Source organism: Meleagris gallopavo, chromosome 3 (assembly GCF_905368555.1).
Source record: "Meleagris gallopavo chromosome 3, MGAL_WU_HG_1.1, whole genome shotgun sequence".
NCBI classification, from domain to species: Eukaryota; Metazoa; Chordata; class Aves; order Galliformes; family Phasianidae; genus Meleagris; species Meleagris gallopavo.
The window spans coordinates 50,337,699-50,354,912 of record NC_139406.1 but is presented as its reverse complement, the minus strand read 5'-3'; the positions used below and the strand labels follow the sequence as shown (position 1 = coordinate 50,354,912).

The following is a 17,214-nucleotide window of genomic DNA, read 5'->3' as shown; positions in this document are numbered from 1 at the left end:
TTCACTGTTTATGGAGCTTCTTCAATTCTAAGCAAACCTGATATTTTATAAACAACAAGTATTTTTATCTCCTGTTATGTATTTTAATTACCCTGTTGGTGAATCTTGGGTTTAATCAGTTTGTTTTGAGTAAGAGAAAGAATGTGTAGAGTTTACCAAAAGAAATATATACTTTGACCGTTGCTTGCAAGTGACCTTGGGTAATCTGAGTAAACTGTTTATATAACATCAATTATTTATCCTGCTGCTAGGAACCTATGTGATGACTGTTACTGCCATCGATGCTGATGATCCCAATGCACAGAATGGGATGCTGAGATACAGAATCTTGTCACAGGCACCAAGCAGTCCCTCTCCCAACATGTTTACAATCAACAACGAGACTGGTGATATTATTACCGTAGCAGCTGGGCTTGACAGAGAGGTATGGCAGATCTTGATATTGTAGAGTGGTTGTGTTGATTGTTGTGAAAATGCACAATTTTTGTGAGTAATTGCAAGTATTTCACCGCCTTTCCCACTCTTTCTTCCTTTCATCATTCTGTTGACACTAATCATTATTCTAGGCCCAGAGTATACAAAGCTAAAAAAGAGAAAATTACTACATCAGTGGAAATTAACCATAGACAATTTGTATGTCCTTTTAAGGAATGGGTACACTCTAAATAAGGATGATGCAGACAAGGCTTCAGGTGCTCAATTTGGGTGCTGAAATGGAAGACTTTCCTCAGCTCCAGCCCTCTCTTCTTGCTGAGTTCTATAAGCAGATAATAGATGGAAAATAGAATTGGCTTTGTGTTTCATTAATCTTGGAAGCTCAGGAGAGGAGCTTCTATCCTCCCTGCTCTTCTTCCTAGCTCTTCACAGAGAGGTGGTAAATATTTTAAATCTTCTAGATGCTGTGTTGCTAAATTGCAGTAATGCCCTGATCTGAACTTTGCTGATTAAAATAAACCAGGAAAAGCATGGCTGATTATAAAATTTGAATTGTGTATGTCTCTAAGAAATAAAGAAGTCTGTTGTGGAAACTGCGTAGAGAAAGATAGGTCTTAAAAATCTGGTCACATATTTGAAAACTTAAAAAAAAAAAAAAAAAAAAAAAATCCGTCAGTAGCTACCTGCCACGTTCTGGACAAATGCCATTCTGTGCAGACAGTTCTGTACTGAGCCCTCCACTGGTGAGAGAAGGTGCCAAGTCCTCTGCTCTGGTTTACCAGGCTGTGAGGTGAAAATATTTCCCTCTTCACTTCGGATGTGTTACATGGGCTAGCTATATTTTTCAACTACCTCAGACTTCACAAGAGACGACAGTTATTTCATAAAGAAACTATAAAATCCAAACAAATTTTAATTGAACGCATCTTGTCCTCAGTTTTGTTTTTACTAACCTCATTTTAGCATATTGAATCTGAAATTCTTTTTTAATTAAATGTGAAGTTCAGCTTTTAGCTGTTTGCGTATACTTACTCAAAATGGAGAATAAAGGGTGCTCTTGATTGGATATTAATATTTTACTGCACTTGGCAGTTTTAAAGTGTCTACCAGAAGCTTCAAAAAGCTAGACAGACAAACAGATATTGTGGTTAATTTTTTAAAAAAGTTTTATTAATATTTCTTCTGTTAAAATTGGTTTTTGTGAGACTGGAATTAAGGAAAGGAAAACCCTGAACCTTATAGTATTGCAGTGCTAAAAGAATGATGGGTGGCCTGCTCTTGTTTTTAAAATCCCCTGGTCATCTTTGACAGGTAGGTACACTTTTTACCTTTTGGCAGGTAAACACATAGAGATAACTCAGAGTTTTATTGCTTAGTGACTAGCTTTACTGCGATTTAACTTGGAAGAAACCAGCAGTCTTTGCAGCTTTGATGCTCATATTAACTTTGGAAGAAGACTTGTCATTTGCCATCAGTTTTCCCAGAGGATCACTGTACTGATACCCAAATGCGTATTTATAAACATTTATTGCACATGTTGAATATTAATGATTAATTTTAAAGCATAGAAATATTAAATTAGACTAATATGAGATAAATTGGTTTCCTTCCCAAGCTATTGCTTTGCTTCCTTCATTTCCTGAGTTTCGTGAGAGTCAATTTAATCAAAACAACAAGGGTTCTCAAAAGCCAGATCTGAATCAAGCAGGGCTTCTGACAGTGCTCTGGGGAATGCTATGTTGTACTAGGACTTCACTGCAGAGGTGATGTCCATGAGCCTCCTCTGGGCTACCACAGTCTTCTCTTTTCTTTGAGTCTTGACCCCCTTTGTGAAATTCTAATTGGGCTCACTAAATACTGAGTACTGTTGTAAACTCTTACGTGAGCATAAGTGTTGAAGTCATTAAAAAAAAAAAAGTGGCCCCCCTGATAGCATTCCTAATAGAATAGTTCAGTTGAAAGGGACCTTGGAAGATCAGCTAGTCCAACTGTCTGAACTCTCCAGGGCTAACAAAAGTTGCAGCATATTAACTTTCAATAATCTGCTGGGGCATTTTAGGTTAAATACAGACAATGCATTGTCCACATGAACGTGCACAGGAAGGGAGAATTGCTTAAGTACTCAGCTGAAGGCAGAAGGAATCTTTCACTTGTTTCCCAGAAGATGCTTTTTCATGAGCTCCAGCTGCTCTCATTTCTTCAACTGCTGCTGTGGAAGAATCTGCTTCAGCGTTAAAACATCTGCCTTTCTGCTGCTGGAGGTACAGAAGTCAGGCAGGATACTTAAATTTACACACAGGCATTCCTATCTCACGTGAGGTTAATTCAGTGAAGTGCTCTTTTTTATTTGGCCTGTGTTGAAGTGGAAAGATTTGACCTGATGAGGTCTGTGTTCTTTCTTGAAGCTGCCAGCTCGTTTTCAGATGTGTTGCTGCAAAGTTTCTGTTGCAGGCTGCTGACACATGCTCAACGGCTTACTCCTGGCTGCTTCTCAACTCTCAGTAAAACGAGGAGAGCAACCTCCCCTATTTTCCCCATGCCTGTAAAAGTTGTGTGCATGCTGATTTTCCTGAAGTTTCATTCCCCAGCAGTTGAATCTCACATATCTGAGTGCTGGAAAGGGGTGGGAGAAGGACAGACAGGAAAAGAACTCACGTAACTGCTGACTTTTGGGACATTTTGAGGAGAATTTCCCATGCGCTTCTTCTGTTGGAATTAAATAAGAAGATTGTGTGAAAGTTGAGTCTCCATGTAATAATAATGGAGTTTCCTTAATGAAATTTGCTGCTTGGGATCAATGTGCTAAGACCCAGATGAATCAGAAGCACCTGCTGTTTCAATAACTTAGAATCATCTGGCTGCAAGATTTACTTCAATGCTGCTCTAGATTTTATTGCTTCACTATAAGTAAAGTATATTTTTTCCTGGATGAAAGCACCAAAAGTATTTCTTTGATTCCCTTCTGACTGTTTCTCGTGTTGGTGTCGTAAATGAAACCTTTAGGATGTTTACTTAAGACTTACGAAGGTCACTTTGCAAGTGTATTTTCCAAAGCAGAATGTGTATACATATGTGTGTGTTATTGAATGTATATATTACATTTCTCTATAAATAAGATTAGTATTGTTTTTGTTTAAAAAAGACCCATGGGATGCTTATGCAATAATAGGCAGTGTCTTGAAGGAGTTCCTTTGTGAAAGAGGACATGAGCATAAACTATCTTCAATGTCAGATAAAGATGAATACATTTGTTTTAAAACTTTATATTCAGTAGCTTGTATTTGCAGAATAGAAGTGTGTATATTCTTTGCATCTCTCATTTCTAGCACTGCGTTGCGGAAAAACAAAAAAGATATCATCAGTGTCATTGTCCTTACTAATTTTTGTGTCAGTAATTCTATTTCCTAAGCTATTTACATGAGAAATAATCGGTCACAAAGCTCAGTTTTTAACTAATGGGAGAAATTATGTTACCAAGTGGAAAATTATGCTTTTTAAAAGTATTTTTATTTTGCTGCAAAGATTTTGGCTGTGTTGGCAAACTGGAATTGATGTTTCAAAGTAACATTAACTTCTTATGTTTGAGTTTTCTTTTTGAAAGAATTGAACTTATGATGATAGCACCTAGCTCTCTCTTTCTGAACTAAATTTGAAACTGAAAAACAAAAACATACACGCAGTGTTTTCATTTCATGGTAGAAACTATGGATGAGTTAAAAGCAACTTCCAAGCAGCATTGTGTCAGTGTTTCTAATTTTATTTCTTTATTCTTATTTTTAACTACAACTGTGTCAGCTGTGTGTTACAAAGCCAACCAGTCAGAGGCCAGCTCCCAGCAGGGCATTTCTTTTACAGAGAAAAGTAGCTGTGCTTGGGAACGCTGGCCTCCCTTCAGGCCTGCCGGAGAGCGTGGCTCCCTGGCTCACAGAGCCTAAGTAACACCACACAAGGGAGGAGGCAGCAGCCATCTTCTCTAGAGTGTTAAACATTTATGGAAGTAGTTTGCTGGGTAGCTCCCTCCCCCACTGGTCTCAGTAAGCCCTGACACTGTTTGTTTCCATAGGAATGGCAAGAAGTTGCAACTACCCTTCTATACTTAGGCCTGACCGTTATGGTGGCTTGGCCAATGGATGTACCTTTGCTCAGTCCTCTGAAATGCTTTTGAGGACTTAATTCTGTTATAGTGTAAACTGTGCACTGCTGTTTCTTTTTTGCTTGTTTTTCTTCTCATTAAAAAAAAAAAAAAAGTGTTTCTAAACCTGTGATAATAGCATTAACTGCCTAAAGTATTTTGAATTTTGAAAATAGGAAGTAGGCAGTCTGTGGTTATCTTAGTGGTATTTGGAAAGTCAGGTGGTTGTCAACAGAGTTGAATGCAACCTGGTGCATTATTTCTGTGGTACAAACTTTGCTTCTATCATTTCAAATGATGCTAACTAGAATAAACAGTACAATGAGCTCAATGCTTAGCGACATGTAATTTTGGAAACACCTGCTGTCCTACAGTAATATTGGTTTTGTCTAAAACTTATGTTGATGTCATTTTGTGTTTTAGAAAGTACAACAATATACATTAATAATTCAAGCTACGGACATGGAAGGAAACCCAACATATGGTCTTTCAAACACAGCAACTGCTGTCATCACTGTGACAGATGTCAATGACAATCCTCCAGAGTTCACTGCTATGACTGTAAGTACTGGTTAGGATTAATGGAAGGATGTGCATATTTATAACTATTCCCCACTTTTCTCATCATGCTCACAGATGGTAAATGTTTATTACTTATTCAATAGCTTATCGGCAGGTAGGACTTAAATACATGCAGCATATAATATATACCTTAGATATGGTATTCTCCTTAGACCCAAAGCAAAAGTTGATTAGGGATTCGAATTGTCCATTTTCTGGTTGGCCTCAGGTGAGCTTTGTTAGATAAGTTGTCAGGGCTCCAGTGATGTGAGAGATGCTCCAGTACCAAACGAAGTGGATGCCAGCGTGTGGACTACAGTACAGCTCTTGCATGTATTTATGACTATGATGACAGTCTTTGTTCTTTTTGCAGTTCTATGGTGAAGTACCAGAAAACAGAGTGGATGTCATAGTAGCTAACCTAACAGTAACAGATAAAGATCAGCCACACACGCCTGCGTGGAATGCGAGGTACCAAATGACGGGGGGAGACCCGACAGGCCAATTTACTATCCTGACCGATCCAAATAGCAATGATGGGTTGGTAACTGTTGTCAAGGTAAGAGATGCTTGCAATTCAGTGAATTAAAGAGAGATGGAATAAGTGAGAGAACACTGAGAATAAATGTGAACTCCTGAGGCCAGCACAAGTCTTGAAAGTAAAATGAATGTGCACTGTCTATCTTGTGGAAGTAAGCTGTTCATCTTCTGGAATGTTTCCTTGCTTATGCTCTAAGTAGTATTCTAAGTGATCAATTGTAAAAGGCAGGTAAGATAGTTGAAAATGACAGATTTGGAAGCTTTATTTACCAAAATATAGGAATTAGTCTGGGAAAAAGTGTTTGCTTAGCATTCATTGCTAGTCTCATGGAACAGCTTCCTACCTCCTGGCATCCATTAGTGGTAACGCTTGTTGTCTGCTGGTATTATGTCAACACAGTCCCGTTAAGGAACAGATACAATTTAAACAGTCAAGTCACAACCAGAGAGGAAAAAGTGATGGGTGGGAGGCTACTTCTACAAGAGACTCATAAAGACTGGCTATTTTTAAAACTTCATTTAAATACCTTTTATGGAATAATCTATCTATCTTCATTCCATAGCCAACACTGCGCTGTGTTGACGGTTGACTTACTTCAAGTGATAATAACAGTGTGATTCTATAATTAAGCCTGACAAGCAGTAGCCACCTTTCCTCATGACTTTCTGATAAGTGTAACATCTCTGAGCTGGCCTGTTCTGCTTTTGGCCCATCCACTTATAAAGTCAAGTGTAAGATGCCAGTGTTCCCATTTGGAAATTAAAACATTCATTTTCTTTTGTAATTCTTTTTCCTTTTTTAATCATCTCAGTATCTAGGTGAGAAAATGATATCACTCTAGCTGTACAAAACTCCACACTAGGGTGGTGTTTTGGTTTTTTTTTCTTCATAACTCTCTCTGTTCTATAACTATACTTCCCAGAGGTACCAATTGTTATATTACAGTCTTCAAGCAAGTATTACATGTCTGTGCTTTGTAATTAGACACATGCGTATCTTTCTCAGATCTAGGAATAGCATAAAACTAGAAACCTCTGGAAAAGTGAATCTGAAAAATTACTTAGATTAAACCAAAGTAACAAAAGAAAAGCAGCCCGAAGCATGCAAGTCTCTAATGTGTTTGACATAGCTTTGCTCACTGAGAATTTGTTAAAATAAATTTCTGTCCCCTCTATTGTTAGTGTTTCAGTGCTTTGCCATGTCTGACCTGGTTTAACAACAAAATAGCAGCATGTGGGAGCTTCATTTGGAAAAAGAACTTGTTCCTACGAATGAAAAGGAATAATGGGTCTGTTCAGAAGGGGGTCAGATGTATCATCTGAAATCAAAAGCTCTTAAACAGCATAGAAAAATTGGCTTATGGTGGTGAACTGTAGTTCTGCAGTCTGACCAGCAGCACTTCTGTAAGCACCCAGACACAGGGTTGTTTGCAGTGCAATGAATTGATCTGCCAACTTGTAATGAAGATTGGGTTGTCTCTTGATTGACTTCATGCTGTCAGGTGCCAGTTGCCTTAGTAAGTCTAGAGTTAGTGCAGGCAGGTCAGTGCGTAGCACTAGTGAGAATCAGGTCTTAAGAAATGCCTCAGCCATGTGCAGCACAACAAAGGAACTCTAGCTTCAGACTGTCTCTACTCCTCCTTAAACTGGACTTCTGGCTCAGTGAGGAAGTCCGCAGACTGTAGGGTATCTGAACTCTGAAAATGGAAGTAGTAGGGATATCAGCAGTGGGGTTAGCTGGGATTGCAATCTTGTAAAATAGAAGGACATGGGAATCCATGATCTAGGAGGCTAGGTATGGTTGTGATCTTGTTTATAGGATGCTTGCCTTTCTGTGTTATGATAGTGAAAGTCTCTCCACTGGAGAACTCCTCTTAAGGCACATCTGCTTAAATGAGTGCCACAAGCTAGGACTCCCTATGTCATCTTCTGATGAAACTGTTTATTCAGTTGTAAGTAATGGCAGTACTCAAGCAGGTTAAATCCAAGAAATGCCAAGCTTTCAAGCTGTTCTAACCTTACAATTGCTACTGCTGATGAGCAAAACCCCAACCCAGGTATGTATTGAGGTATTATGTTGGTTGTCTTCCTTTTCAGCTCTTTTCTTGTTTTTCAGAAAACCAGCATAAGTATTGCTTTGAAAATGTGCTTTAAAGTAAAAATGTTTTTCATGTCCAACACTGTTGTGAGTAAATGTTAACATTTCCCACTCTTTTCTTTTCCCAGCCCATTGACTTTGAGACCAACAGGATGTTTGTACTTACTGTAGCTGCAGAAAATCAAGTGCCTTTGGCTAAGGGGATTCAGCATCCTCCTCAGTCAACAGCAACGGTGTCCATTACAGTCATCGATGTGAATGAGAGTCCATATTTTGTTCCAAATCCCAAGCTTGTACGTCAAGAAGAAGGGCTACTTGCTGGTAGCATGTTGACAACTTTCACTGCTCGGGACCCAGATCGTTACATGCAGCAAACCTCTCTAAGGTCTGTATAAACATTTTACAGTTGCTTAACAAATACAACGCGGTATATCTGTTTTTTAGAGCATGTGAGGAGCATAGAGACTGTGGAGTGATTCTATTTACCACAACACGTAGCTATAGCAATACCTTCTGTAGCTTTTTAGCAGCACTGTCTAAATGAATTTTTGGCTGTGAAGAAAAGATAACCTGACTAGTGTTCATAGGTCTATAAATAGGATCAAATTCTAATGCTACCTTCATCAAGGTAGAGTGAAGGTACGCACCTGTGTTAAAGCATATTTGGCAACCCATTTCCTAGTTTAGCCAACAGCTTTTTAGCTTATATAGAGAAAACTCCAAGACTTCTTTCAGCTTTCAGAGAGGTTCCAAGGTTCTTAAAATTTTATTTTCACTTAAAATTGGTTAGCTGTAACTGGTAGGATGCTTTTTTCTGGATGTAAGCATTGTAGACATGATGATAAGACTCTCAGGATATATACATTTTTAGTGAGCTAAGATGGCTTTCACTTGATTAATGTCAAAGGTCAAATTTGATAGATTGAAGGATGGTTTTGGAAGATGCTCTTTTTTCAAATGAACATGAGAAACATTCATTAAAACCAGTGCCTCTTTAGAAAATTAAGTTTGAGTGATACTGAAAGCATGAGAATAATTTATTGCTGTTAACAGCCCTTTGTACATTGTTACTTCTCTCCACCTTTCCTACTTTCAAAACTGTGATAACATAAAAGTATCATCAATGCTGTAGGTATAGAACAAGCAAGAGGGATCCTTAGTGAAGTATTTTGAGTCTGAAGGTAGATATTATGTAGTTTATGGTAATTGTATGGTTTACTCAAGTAATGTGATAACATGCATGGCAGGGCACTTTAGAACAGTCCTATGTTGAGATTCTTGAATATGCGTCTTCGTTAATTTTAGAAACAAAGCTTAACAAATGGAAATTTTATAAAATGACTCCAAATTACAAAAATGTGTTCAGAATACAAATTCAAGAATCTACGTTATGTTTATTGTCAATATTTATGTTGGTAAATAAATAGCACATCTTTGTGTTAAAATACACAGGTACTCAAAACTTTCGGATCCTGCAAATTGGCTAAAAATTGACCCTGTTAATGGACAAATAACAACCACAGCTGTTTTGGACAGAGAATCGATATATGTGCAAAACAATATGTATAATGCAACTTTTCTTGCCTCTGATAATGGTATGTATCAACTTTGTATATTTTTTCAAAAATATATTCTATGTGATTCTATCTTTCTGGGTAGAAAACAAGATATGCTTAGGATATATCTAATCAGAAGCCTGTATTAGTATCAGGCTCCATATAGTTTCCAGCTACTTGTGAAGCAGCTGAAAAATAAGTGAATAAGTTCAGAGAAAGGCACTGGTTTTGTTATATCAGTCAAGCTTACAGAAAACTGAAAAAGTCTGCATAAGATTGCACTAGGCTGAGTTGGATTCACAGCAGGACTAGCTGATGACTTTGTGAGAAGTAGCTCGTTGAAGGGGGTCATGGATTGTATTTTTCCATATTCTGACTGCAGTAGTGCAGGGGAAGAGTGTTTTTTTCTTTGGCAGTTTGTTAATGAAGATCTCCGCTCAGAAATTAGCCCTGTGAGAGTGGCTAGGATGTTGTGCTGTTTATAGTCAGTACTGGAAAGATAGACAGTTGTATTTAGTAGTATTCTCACATTAGAGGAGAAAGCTGAGGCTGTTTACTTTGGAGAGAAGACACATGGTAAAATTATGCGAACTAGTACAGTATAACAAAGCTAGGTCAGCTATTTCTATCCTTTTGGCCCTGTTCTGGAGAGTAAAATTAAATGGAATTGGAAGGAGGTTTTATTGGGTACAGCAGGAGGAATGAGAACTATTGCTAATTATACCGAGAAATTCAGTGCTACATGTTCTCATAAATGTGTGACTTTAGCAAGGTTTAAGGAAGCGTCACACGTTCAGTATAGATAACAAGTGTCTAGAAGTATGAATCCACATGCTGAAAGTAAGTATTAGAAAGAATTTAAATATCATGTGATGAAGGATGATAGTAAGTCTCCCAACTTAATAAAGAATTTCTTCAGCAAATTCTACACGTTTTTCTCTACAGCATTTGAGGTGGACTTCTCTGAAAAATGAACCTAGCTATTTGTTCAAGTAAAGTGATGGAGTTCCCCTCATCTGTGAATCAGCAGTTGTGTTGAATTTTGCTGGTAGGACAGTTATTCAAAAGGCAGACTACATGATTATTCGTGTGTTTGCAGGAACATTGACAGCGTTAGACTAGCTCGGTAAAGACAGAATTCCAAAACGTGCATTGTAATTGAGAAGTGTTGTTAAGATTTGATTTTACAACTGTAAACAGGCTCAATACCTGATTCTTTTTCTTTTTTCTCCAAGGAATTCCTCCAATGAGTGGAACTGGCACACTTCAGATATACTTGCTGGACATCAATGATAATGCTCCCCAAGTGAACCCGAAAGAAGCCACCACTTGTGAAACCCTGCAGCCTAATGCTATTAACATCACTGCTGTAGACCCTGACATTGATCCAAATGCAGGCCCATTTGCCTTTGAGCTGCCTGATTCACCTCCTAGTATTAAGAGGAATTGGACCATTGTTCGAATTAGTGGTAATTAACATTACAGAAGTTTTAATTGTGTTAAAGGAACTATTGCATATTCTTTTCTGTTTTCTACTTTGGTGTTATCTCATAATACATGCTGATCTGGTTAACATAAATAGGAAAGAACTTTGGCACAAGTTCCCCAGAGAAGAATAAATTTTAAGGAAGTTTACAGTAAGGAAGTCATGCACTCAGTAGGTCTAATACCCAGTTATGCAATATGGAAAGCCATTTTTGCCATTTGTTTTTTAAAACAACATGAGCAATACACTGCCTTGTAACAAGTGCCTTGTTTTCACCCACAGGTGATCATGCCCAGCTATCTTTAAGGATCAGGTTCCTAGAGGCTGGTATCTATGATGTGCCCATAGTAATTACAGATTCTGGAAATCCACATGCATCTAGCACTTCTGTGCTGAAAGTGAAAGTTTGCCAATGTGACATAAATGGGGACTGTACTGATGTTGACCGGATTGTTGGTGCGGGACTGGGCACTGGTGCCATCATTGCAATTCTGCTTTGTATCATCATCTTACTCAGTAAGTAGATCTCTCAATCCTGACTCTTTTACTCTTGTATTATAACTGCCATTTTATGTTTCAATCCCATGTAACTTGACAAAGACCAGGGAGGGATTAAAGATTCAAATACAGAAACTGTTGTTGAACAAATATGAAAACTTTCTGATGGATTAGGAGTTTGTGAGAAAGGTCATAATTAGCATTTGCGTGGATACTTGGCAGTCAAGTTCACAGTCCCCACGCTGAGCTTACGAAGGAAGTTTTCCATCTGTGCCCAAGGGCACATATTATATTACATCAGTGAGTGACCAGGACGAAGATGAGATTAGCCCTCAGACATTTAGTCTGTGGTCCTGTTGGTACTGTGTGATTTGGCACGACCCACAGTAGGTTGCACAGCCTCTGAGGAATGCTCTGGCGTTACTACTGTTGTGTGTCAGATTAATGTAAGTAGGCTATTTTATGATTTTGGAAAGTAATGTATCACAGCACTTCATATAAGGCCTGACAAGCTGGCAGCCATGCAGGAAAAAGAGATGTGTGTATTTGTTCAAGTACTACATAAAGCTGTACTAGTATTTTATTTTTGTGTTGAGCACATTCAATAAGGGAAATGACTAAACATCATGACTAAGTATCTGTCCAGTGTAGTAAATTAGATGCCAGCTCTCCTACACACTATGGTTAACTGATTTCTGATTGTGGTAGAACACGAGAAAAAGATTAACCTGTTTAGAGTATACTGTGCACTAGTCCAGAACATAGAAAATGATGGAAAGGCGTCATGGGGGTGGGGAGTATGAGGGAGAGTCTTTGAGCCAAACAAAGCCAATAGCTGAACACAAGAACAGCACAGTGATTTTCCTGGTACAAGGCACTCCTAAAATGTCAGATATTGGTTTGGCAGACACTTAATGAAACGGCTGCATCTTATAAGGTATTTTTTGCATTTTTTTTAAACATTCTTCATATGTTTACATTCAAGATACAACTATCTTCATGGAAAGAAGTGTCAGTGTAATTAGAAATTTACCTAGTATATTAGAAAATCATATATTTATTCTGTTTTCTTTCTTGTTTTGTTTTCTTTGTTATTCTGCTTTCTTTAATAGCTTTAGATTGTAAACAATCAGTAAAACAGAAAAAATATTGGTAATGAATGATTAAAAATGTATGCCACTGTGTAAAGTGCCATATATTGTTTGGGTATAGTAGGGAAAAATGCAGGCAGTGTAATCTAGAATTCTTTTTACTATTGGAAGGATTTCTTTCCTTCTGAATTCAGTGATTCATTATACTTGTTTTTTCTTACTTTATGACAAGTTTATTTTGCAGGTACAGATTTGTGACTTAGGGAAGTAATACGTGATTGATTTCCAAATCAAGTTGCTTATAGTATCCTAAGTTTAAACTTCTTCAGCTTAAGCTATCTTCTTTTAAATTTGAAAATAGAAAGCCATCTTGGAATACTGAAATGTCTCATCCAGAACAAAATATAACAGTAGTAGTGTGGTTTAGATTTGCACAATTTTCCATGCTTTAGAATCAAGATGCATGTTTATCATCTCTTTCTGCCATGTAGTTCTAGTTTTGATGTTCGTAGTATGGATGAAACGCCGTGATAAGGAGCGTCAGGCCAAGCAGCTCTTAATTGATCCAGAAGATGACGTGAGGGACAACATTCTGAAATACGATGAAGAAGGTGGTGGAGAAGAAGATCAGGTGAGGAATGATGAATACTTTTTATGTAAAGGCTCATAATTCGCTCTGCACTTCATTTTGTTTCTGTTGACAAATCGTAATACGTAGCTAATCTGTGCATAACTGAAGACAATGAGTACTATTTTAAAAACCTGAAAAGAAACGTTGCTTTCTCGTGTTGCTTTTGCAGTTGCACAGACAGAAATTTTCTGTCTCTTGGGTAATATGTAAAACCAATAGCATGCTGACTTACACCATTAAAAAAAGTCGTGGTATTCTTGCCATATTCCAACCAAGGCAGTTATTCTTAAATTAAAATAAAAATCCCTTCTCGGAGTAATCTGTAAACTTCCGCTTCTTGTCTGGGATCCTGTTGTACAGAATCACTAGTACAGAGTGGCTAATACAGTCTGTTCCAAATACAACCCTTGTTTATTGGTAGGTGAATGCTTTTCTGGATATACAGTAATGTGGGCTATTGACAGATTGGCCACTACTGGGATTTCAGCTTGGAAAGTATTTATGTTTCAAGTAGCTGTCAGGGCACATCTGTGTTTATTCAAATACCTTTCCAGGCAGGTGCCATATGCATTTACTCTCACATCACCTCTGGTTGAACCATTGTTGATATGTCAGAGGACTAGGATTGATGTGTATATACTAAGAATAACTACTTTTTCCCTCTTTCTGTTCCCCTCCGCCTCTCTCAAAGTTAGTGGATTTCCAAGCAGTGTGGTTTCCTTCCTTCAGAGGAGATTTGTTAAGCGCTTTATAACCGTGACAAACAGTAGACTAATGCACATTATTACTGGTAGAAGCAAGTGTAATAATTATGAAGGGAACAGTGTATATAATACAGCCTAAGAAATTTTCCAGTAAAAAGCCTTGAAAAATCAAGTATAATTTTTCCACACATCCCCAGTCATGTTCATCTGGCACTTCAGTTAATCTGAAAAGTGTCTCCCTTCACTGGTACAGACACGTGTGGCTTCCCTCTGTTCTTCTGTTGGTTTGTCTGAAATTTTGGTTATCCTTAGTTATCTCTCAGGTTTCCTGCATTTCCCCAGGTCCTGATCCTACTTCCTGGGTTTTCCGCATAACTTTGTTTTTAAGCAGTTTGCAAAGGAAACTTCAGCTTATGCAGTTTTGGAAAATCATTTATATTAATAAATTGAAGGCAATCCTTTGAGACTGTATACGTTCCAGTTTGATTGTACAGACTGAGTACAAGAACTGTATCCAGCTTGCGCATGTTACTGCACAGAAGATAACAAGAAAAGTCTGTCCTGTGAGGACTAATTTTCCAGTTCATGTATCCCCAGCTCTTGTCCACCCACAATTCCCTGGAGGACCTGCTTAGCAATTTTTATGTAGTTTTGCTTTTAATTATTGATGACACAGTCCCCAGGATAGAGTCAGTAAAGTTTTCAGTGTTTATACCGTTGGCTAGAAAATTGTAGGTGATACTATTAGAGTGTTGGGAGAGGTTGTGTCTGCAGATCAGAAACCTTAAGCCTTGTAGTAGCAGCATAGAGAAGAGTAAAATAATCATTTGAAAAGAGTGCTGGAGTCTCTCTGTCCATTGTACACAGTGCTCCTCAGCAGGGAATGTGCTGTTTTTATCAGAGAGATAGTCAGGGGAGCGCAGCAGGACGTAACGTTTTGTGAACACAGTTAAAGATTAGCAGGATGTAAACCATCCAGAAACGCAGCCTTTCACAACCTGTGAATGAGCGTAGTGCATGCAGTGAAAGGAGGAACTGTTGGTGCAGTAGTAAATTGGTAAGAAAAGGGAAATGAGAATCAGTTCTAACGAGTCGAGGAAGCACCAAGATATAGGGAAGTTCAAGGACTTCATTTAAAAAAAAAAGATTTCTAGCCACAAAAACCCTGCTTTCTTAAGGTACGTTTTAAGGACATTGTTGGGAACTTATTATTGTATTTACCAACCATGTTGTTGAGGTACACTGGTCACTCTCTTGATCCCTTGAGCAGGGATCTAAAAGATCTTTATACACTTCAGACATACCAAATGTCACAGGAAGGATAAGTAAAAGTGATCGTGTGTCTGAACAGAGAGCACAAACTGTAATGTTGGCACCTAATTTCTCTATCTATATTGGATGGTCTCAATATCTTCTGTCTTGCTTTTCATGGAAATTCATTAACTTGATGGTTCGCTCCTGGAAAAAAAGTAGAGTCCTGTTGGTGCTTAACTAGATGATCATAGTTCCTAGGTTCACTTGTTCTTGTTTTCCTTCTTTCCTCCCTCTTCAACCCTCTGGGGAAAGAGGAAGATTACTATTTTGATTTAACATTATTGTTATTTCTTATAAAACAGTTTTGCACACGTTTTATGTACGATTTAAGAACAGTGTATGCCAAGCTTTTCTAGTGTCCTAACAAGTTCCCTACAAATAGTTACCTCATCTTTGCAACCCTGTACAGGCAAAGCAATGTAAAATGCTATTTAGGCATTGGCTTTTTTTTTTCCTCCCCCAAATTTAAAAAGTTAAAGTATCAAAGTTAGGTGTTCCAAAAAAGCATTTAAGACTTCCCTCAAAAACTGGTTTTTAGGATGAGGCCTCATCAGGCCAGTGTTCCATTAAAATGAAGAAAAAGATGTTTAATGTCAGCCTTGGATCTGCAGATGATCAGCAAATGACATATGTATGTCAGTATTAATGTTTGTTGCTGCCTTATCCGAACAAGATCAGCACTGATTGACCAAGCAGCCTAGGTGGAAGATGGTGCCAAAAAATGCTCAGGATCACAGAGCCATCGAAACCTGGATGCCTCTCATGCAGAAAAAGAAAGGGGAATGCTCAAAGCTTCTCGCAAGTCTCAGTGGAAGCACAGAATATTTTCAGAAGTTCAAATATTTTCATAATCTTTACATTTAAAATTCCTATTGATAACAAATTATTTAGGCTTTTTTAAAATTACCCACTCTTCTGAATGAATACTTGAAGGTTTACACAGTGTGGCCTCATTGTCATCTTGTTTATGCAGATATTTTAGGTGACCAGAAGACTTGGTTGATAAGATTCCAAAGATGTGTCTAAAGTGATAAAATTAAGATTCTTTGGATCCTAAACCAAACTACTTTCAGACTTCTGGTTTGTTCTTGGAAGGTCATTTATTTATTTAGGAGGTGGATTTTTTGTTTGTTTCTTTTAAATGCTATTCAGTTAGGTTTCCAAGCTGTCACAACACTCTCCTAAAGCATGCTCAGCATGTTGCTTTCAAATTCTTTGTTTGTGCAGTCAGAGTAATGTATCCAGTAACAAATTTGATTAGTTCCAAATTCCAACTCCTTCCTCTGAGGCAGAATGCTTTGTCGTCTTTTGTGTTGGTGTGTTTTCTCCCCCTTCCCAAACTAGAATTTTGAATTAATTGTGATGTGAAGATTGTCATCAAAGAGCAATTTATTGTGTCTCCTGTTAATCCACTCTGAGGCCTTCTTGACCTGCTTTGCTCACTGGCAGACTGAATGGTTGTAAAGAAAATTGAAGTTCTAGAATGATTCGTTGTTTGTCTCTAGCTTGGAATGATCTACACAGGATTGTGTGATCTGCACAGTACAGAAAAATGCATTTAATTCCCTAAGCCAGAAAAGCTGTATATCTGTCATTCATAACTGATGTCAACCTGCTCCCACTGCAGAGTGTTGTCAACACAAGAAGTGTTTTGGCTTTTTTTCGCTTGAAATTCTGTTTTTTGGAAAAAAAAAAGTTTAAAACCTGACTCTGAAAGCTCTAGAACATTCATATTGTCCAAGTAGGAGTGGGGTTTTTTTTTTTTGTTGTTTTTTTTTCCCCCCACTGTTCTGGCAGCTGAAAGGAGAGAGAGTGTTAAGAGAGGGAAGAGATACTCCAGGTAGAAAGTCTGTTATTCTTCCCAGAGTTTTGTTTAATATTTTCTAGTTCTGACAATTTGGCTACCTGTTGGAGTCACACCATGAGTTACTTTGGGTCGCCACCATTGCACAGGAGTAAGTGAGACTGCTTTGGGAAGGACTGGGGGCTTTTATTCCCTCTGAATGTTTAACCCAGCTATTTGTGGCAAGGGCATTACAGTTTGCCATATTCTGAAATGAACATTACCAAGTAATCTGACAAGTTATGGCAGATTATGAAGCTGGGAGCGACCGTCTTGATTCATAATGAACTGCCGCATGGTGTGGAGCTTATAATTGTTAGCAGAC

The 17,214-nt window shown here is 38.0% G+C and overlaps 1 protein-coding gene across 2 annotated transcripts in view; it reads left to right on the top strand.

Annotated features, from left to right (window-relative positions):
• The window catches only part of CDH2 (cadherin 2), a 113,257-nt gene that overhangs the window by 82,046 nt on the left and 13,997 nt on the right, over positions 1-17,214 (top strand). For both annotated transcript variants that reach the window (XM_085220936.1, XM_085220935.1), the window contains 8 exons: positions 252-424; positions 4,991-5,128; positions 5,502-5,687; positions 7,895-8,151; positions 9,219-9,361; positions 10,558-10,791; positions 11,091-11,324; positions 12,889-13,028. In XM_085220936.1, coding sequence (XP_085077062.1) covers positions 252-424; positions 4,991-5,128; positions 5,502-5,687; positions 7,895-8,151; positions 9,219-9,361; positions 10,558-10,791; positions 11,091-11,324; positions 12,889-13,028 — 1,505 coding nt within the window. The remainder of the gene's footprint in view (positions 1-251; positions 425-4,990; positions 5,129-5,501; positions 5,688-7,894; positions 8,152-9,218; positions 9,362-10,557; positions 10,792-11,090; positions 11,325-12,888; positions 13,029-17,214) is intronic.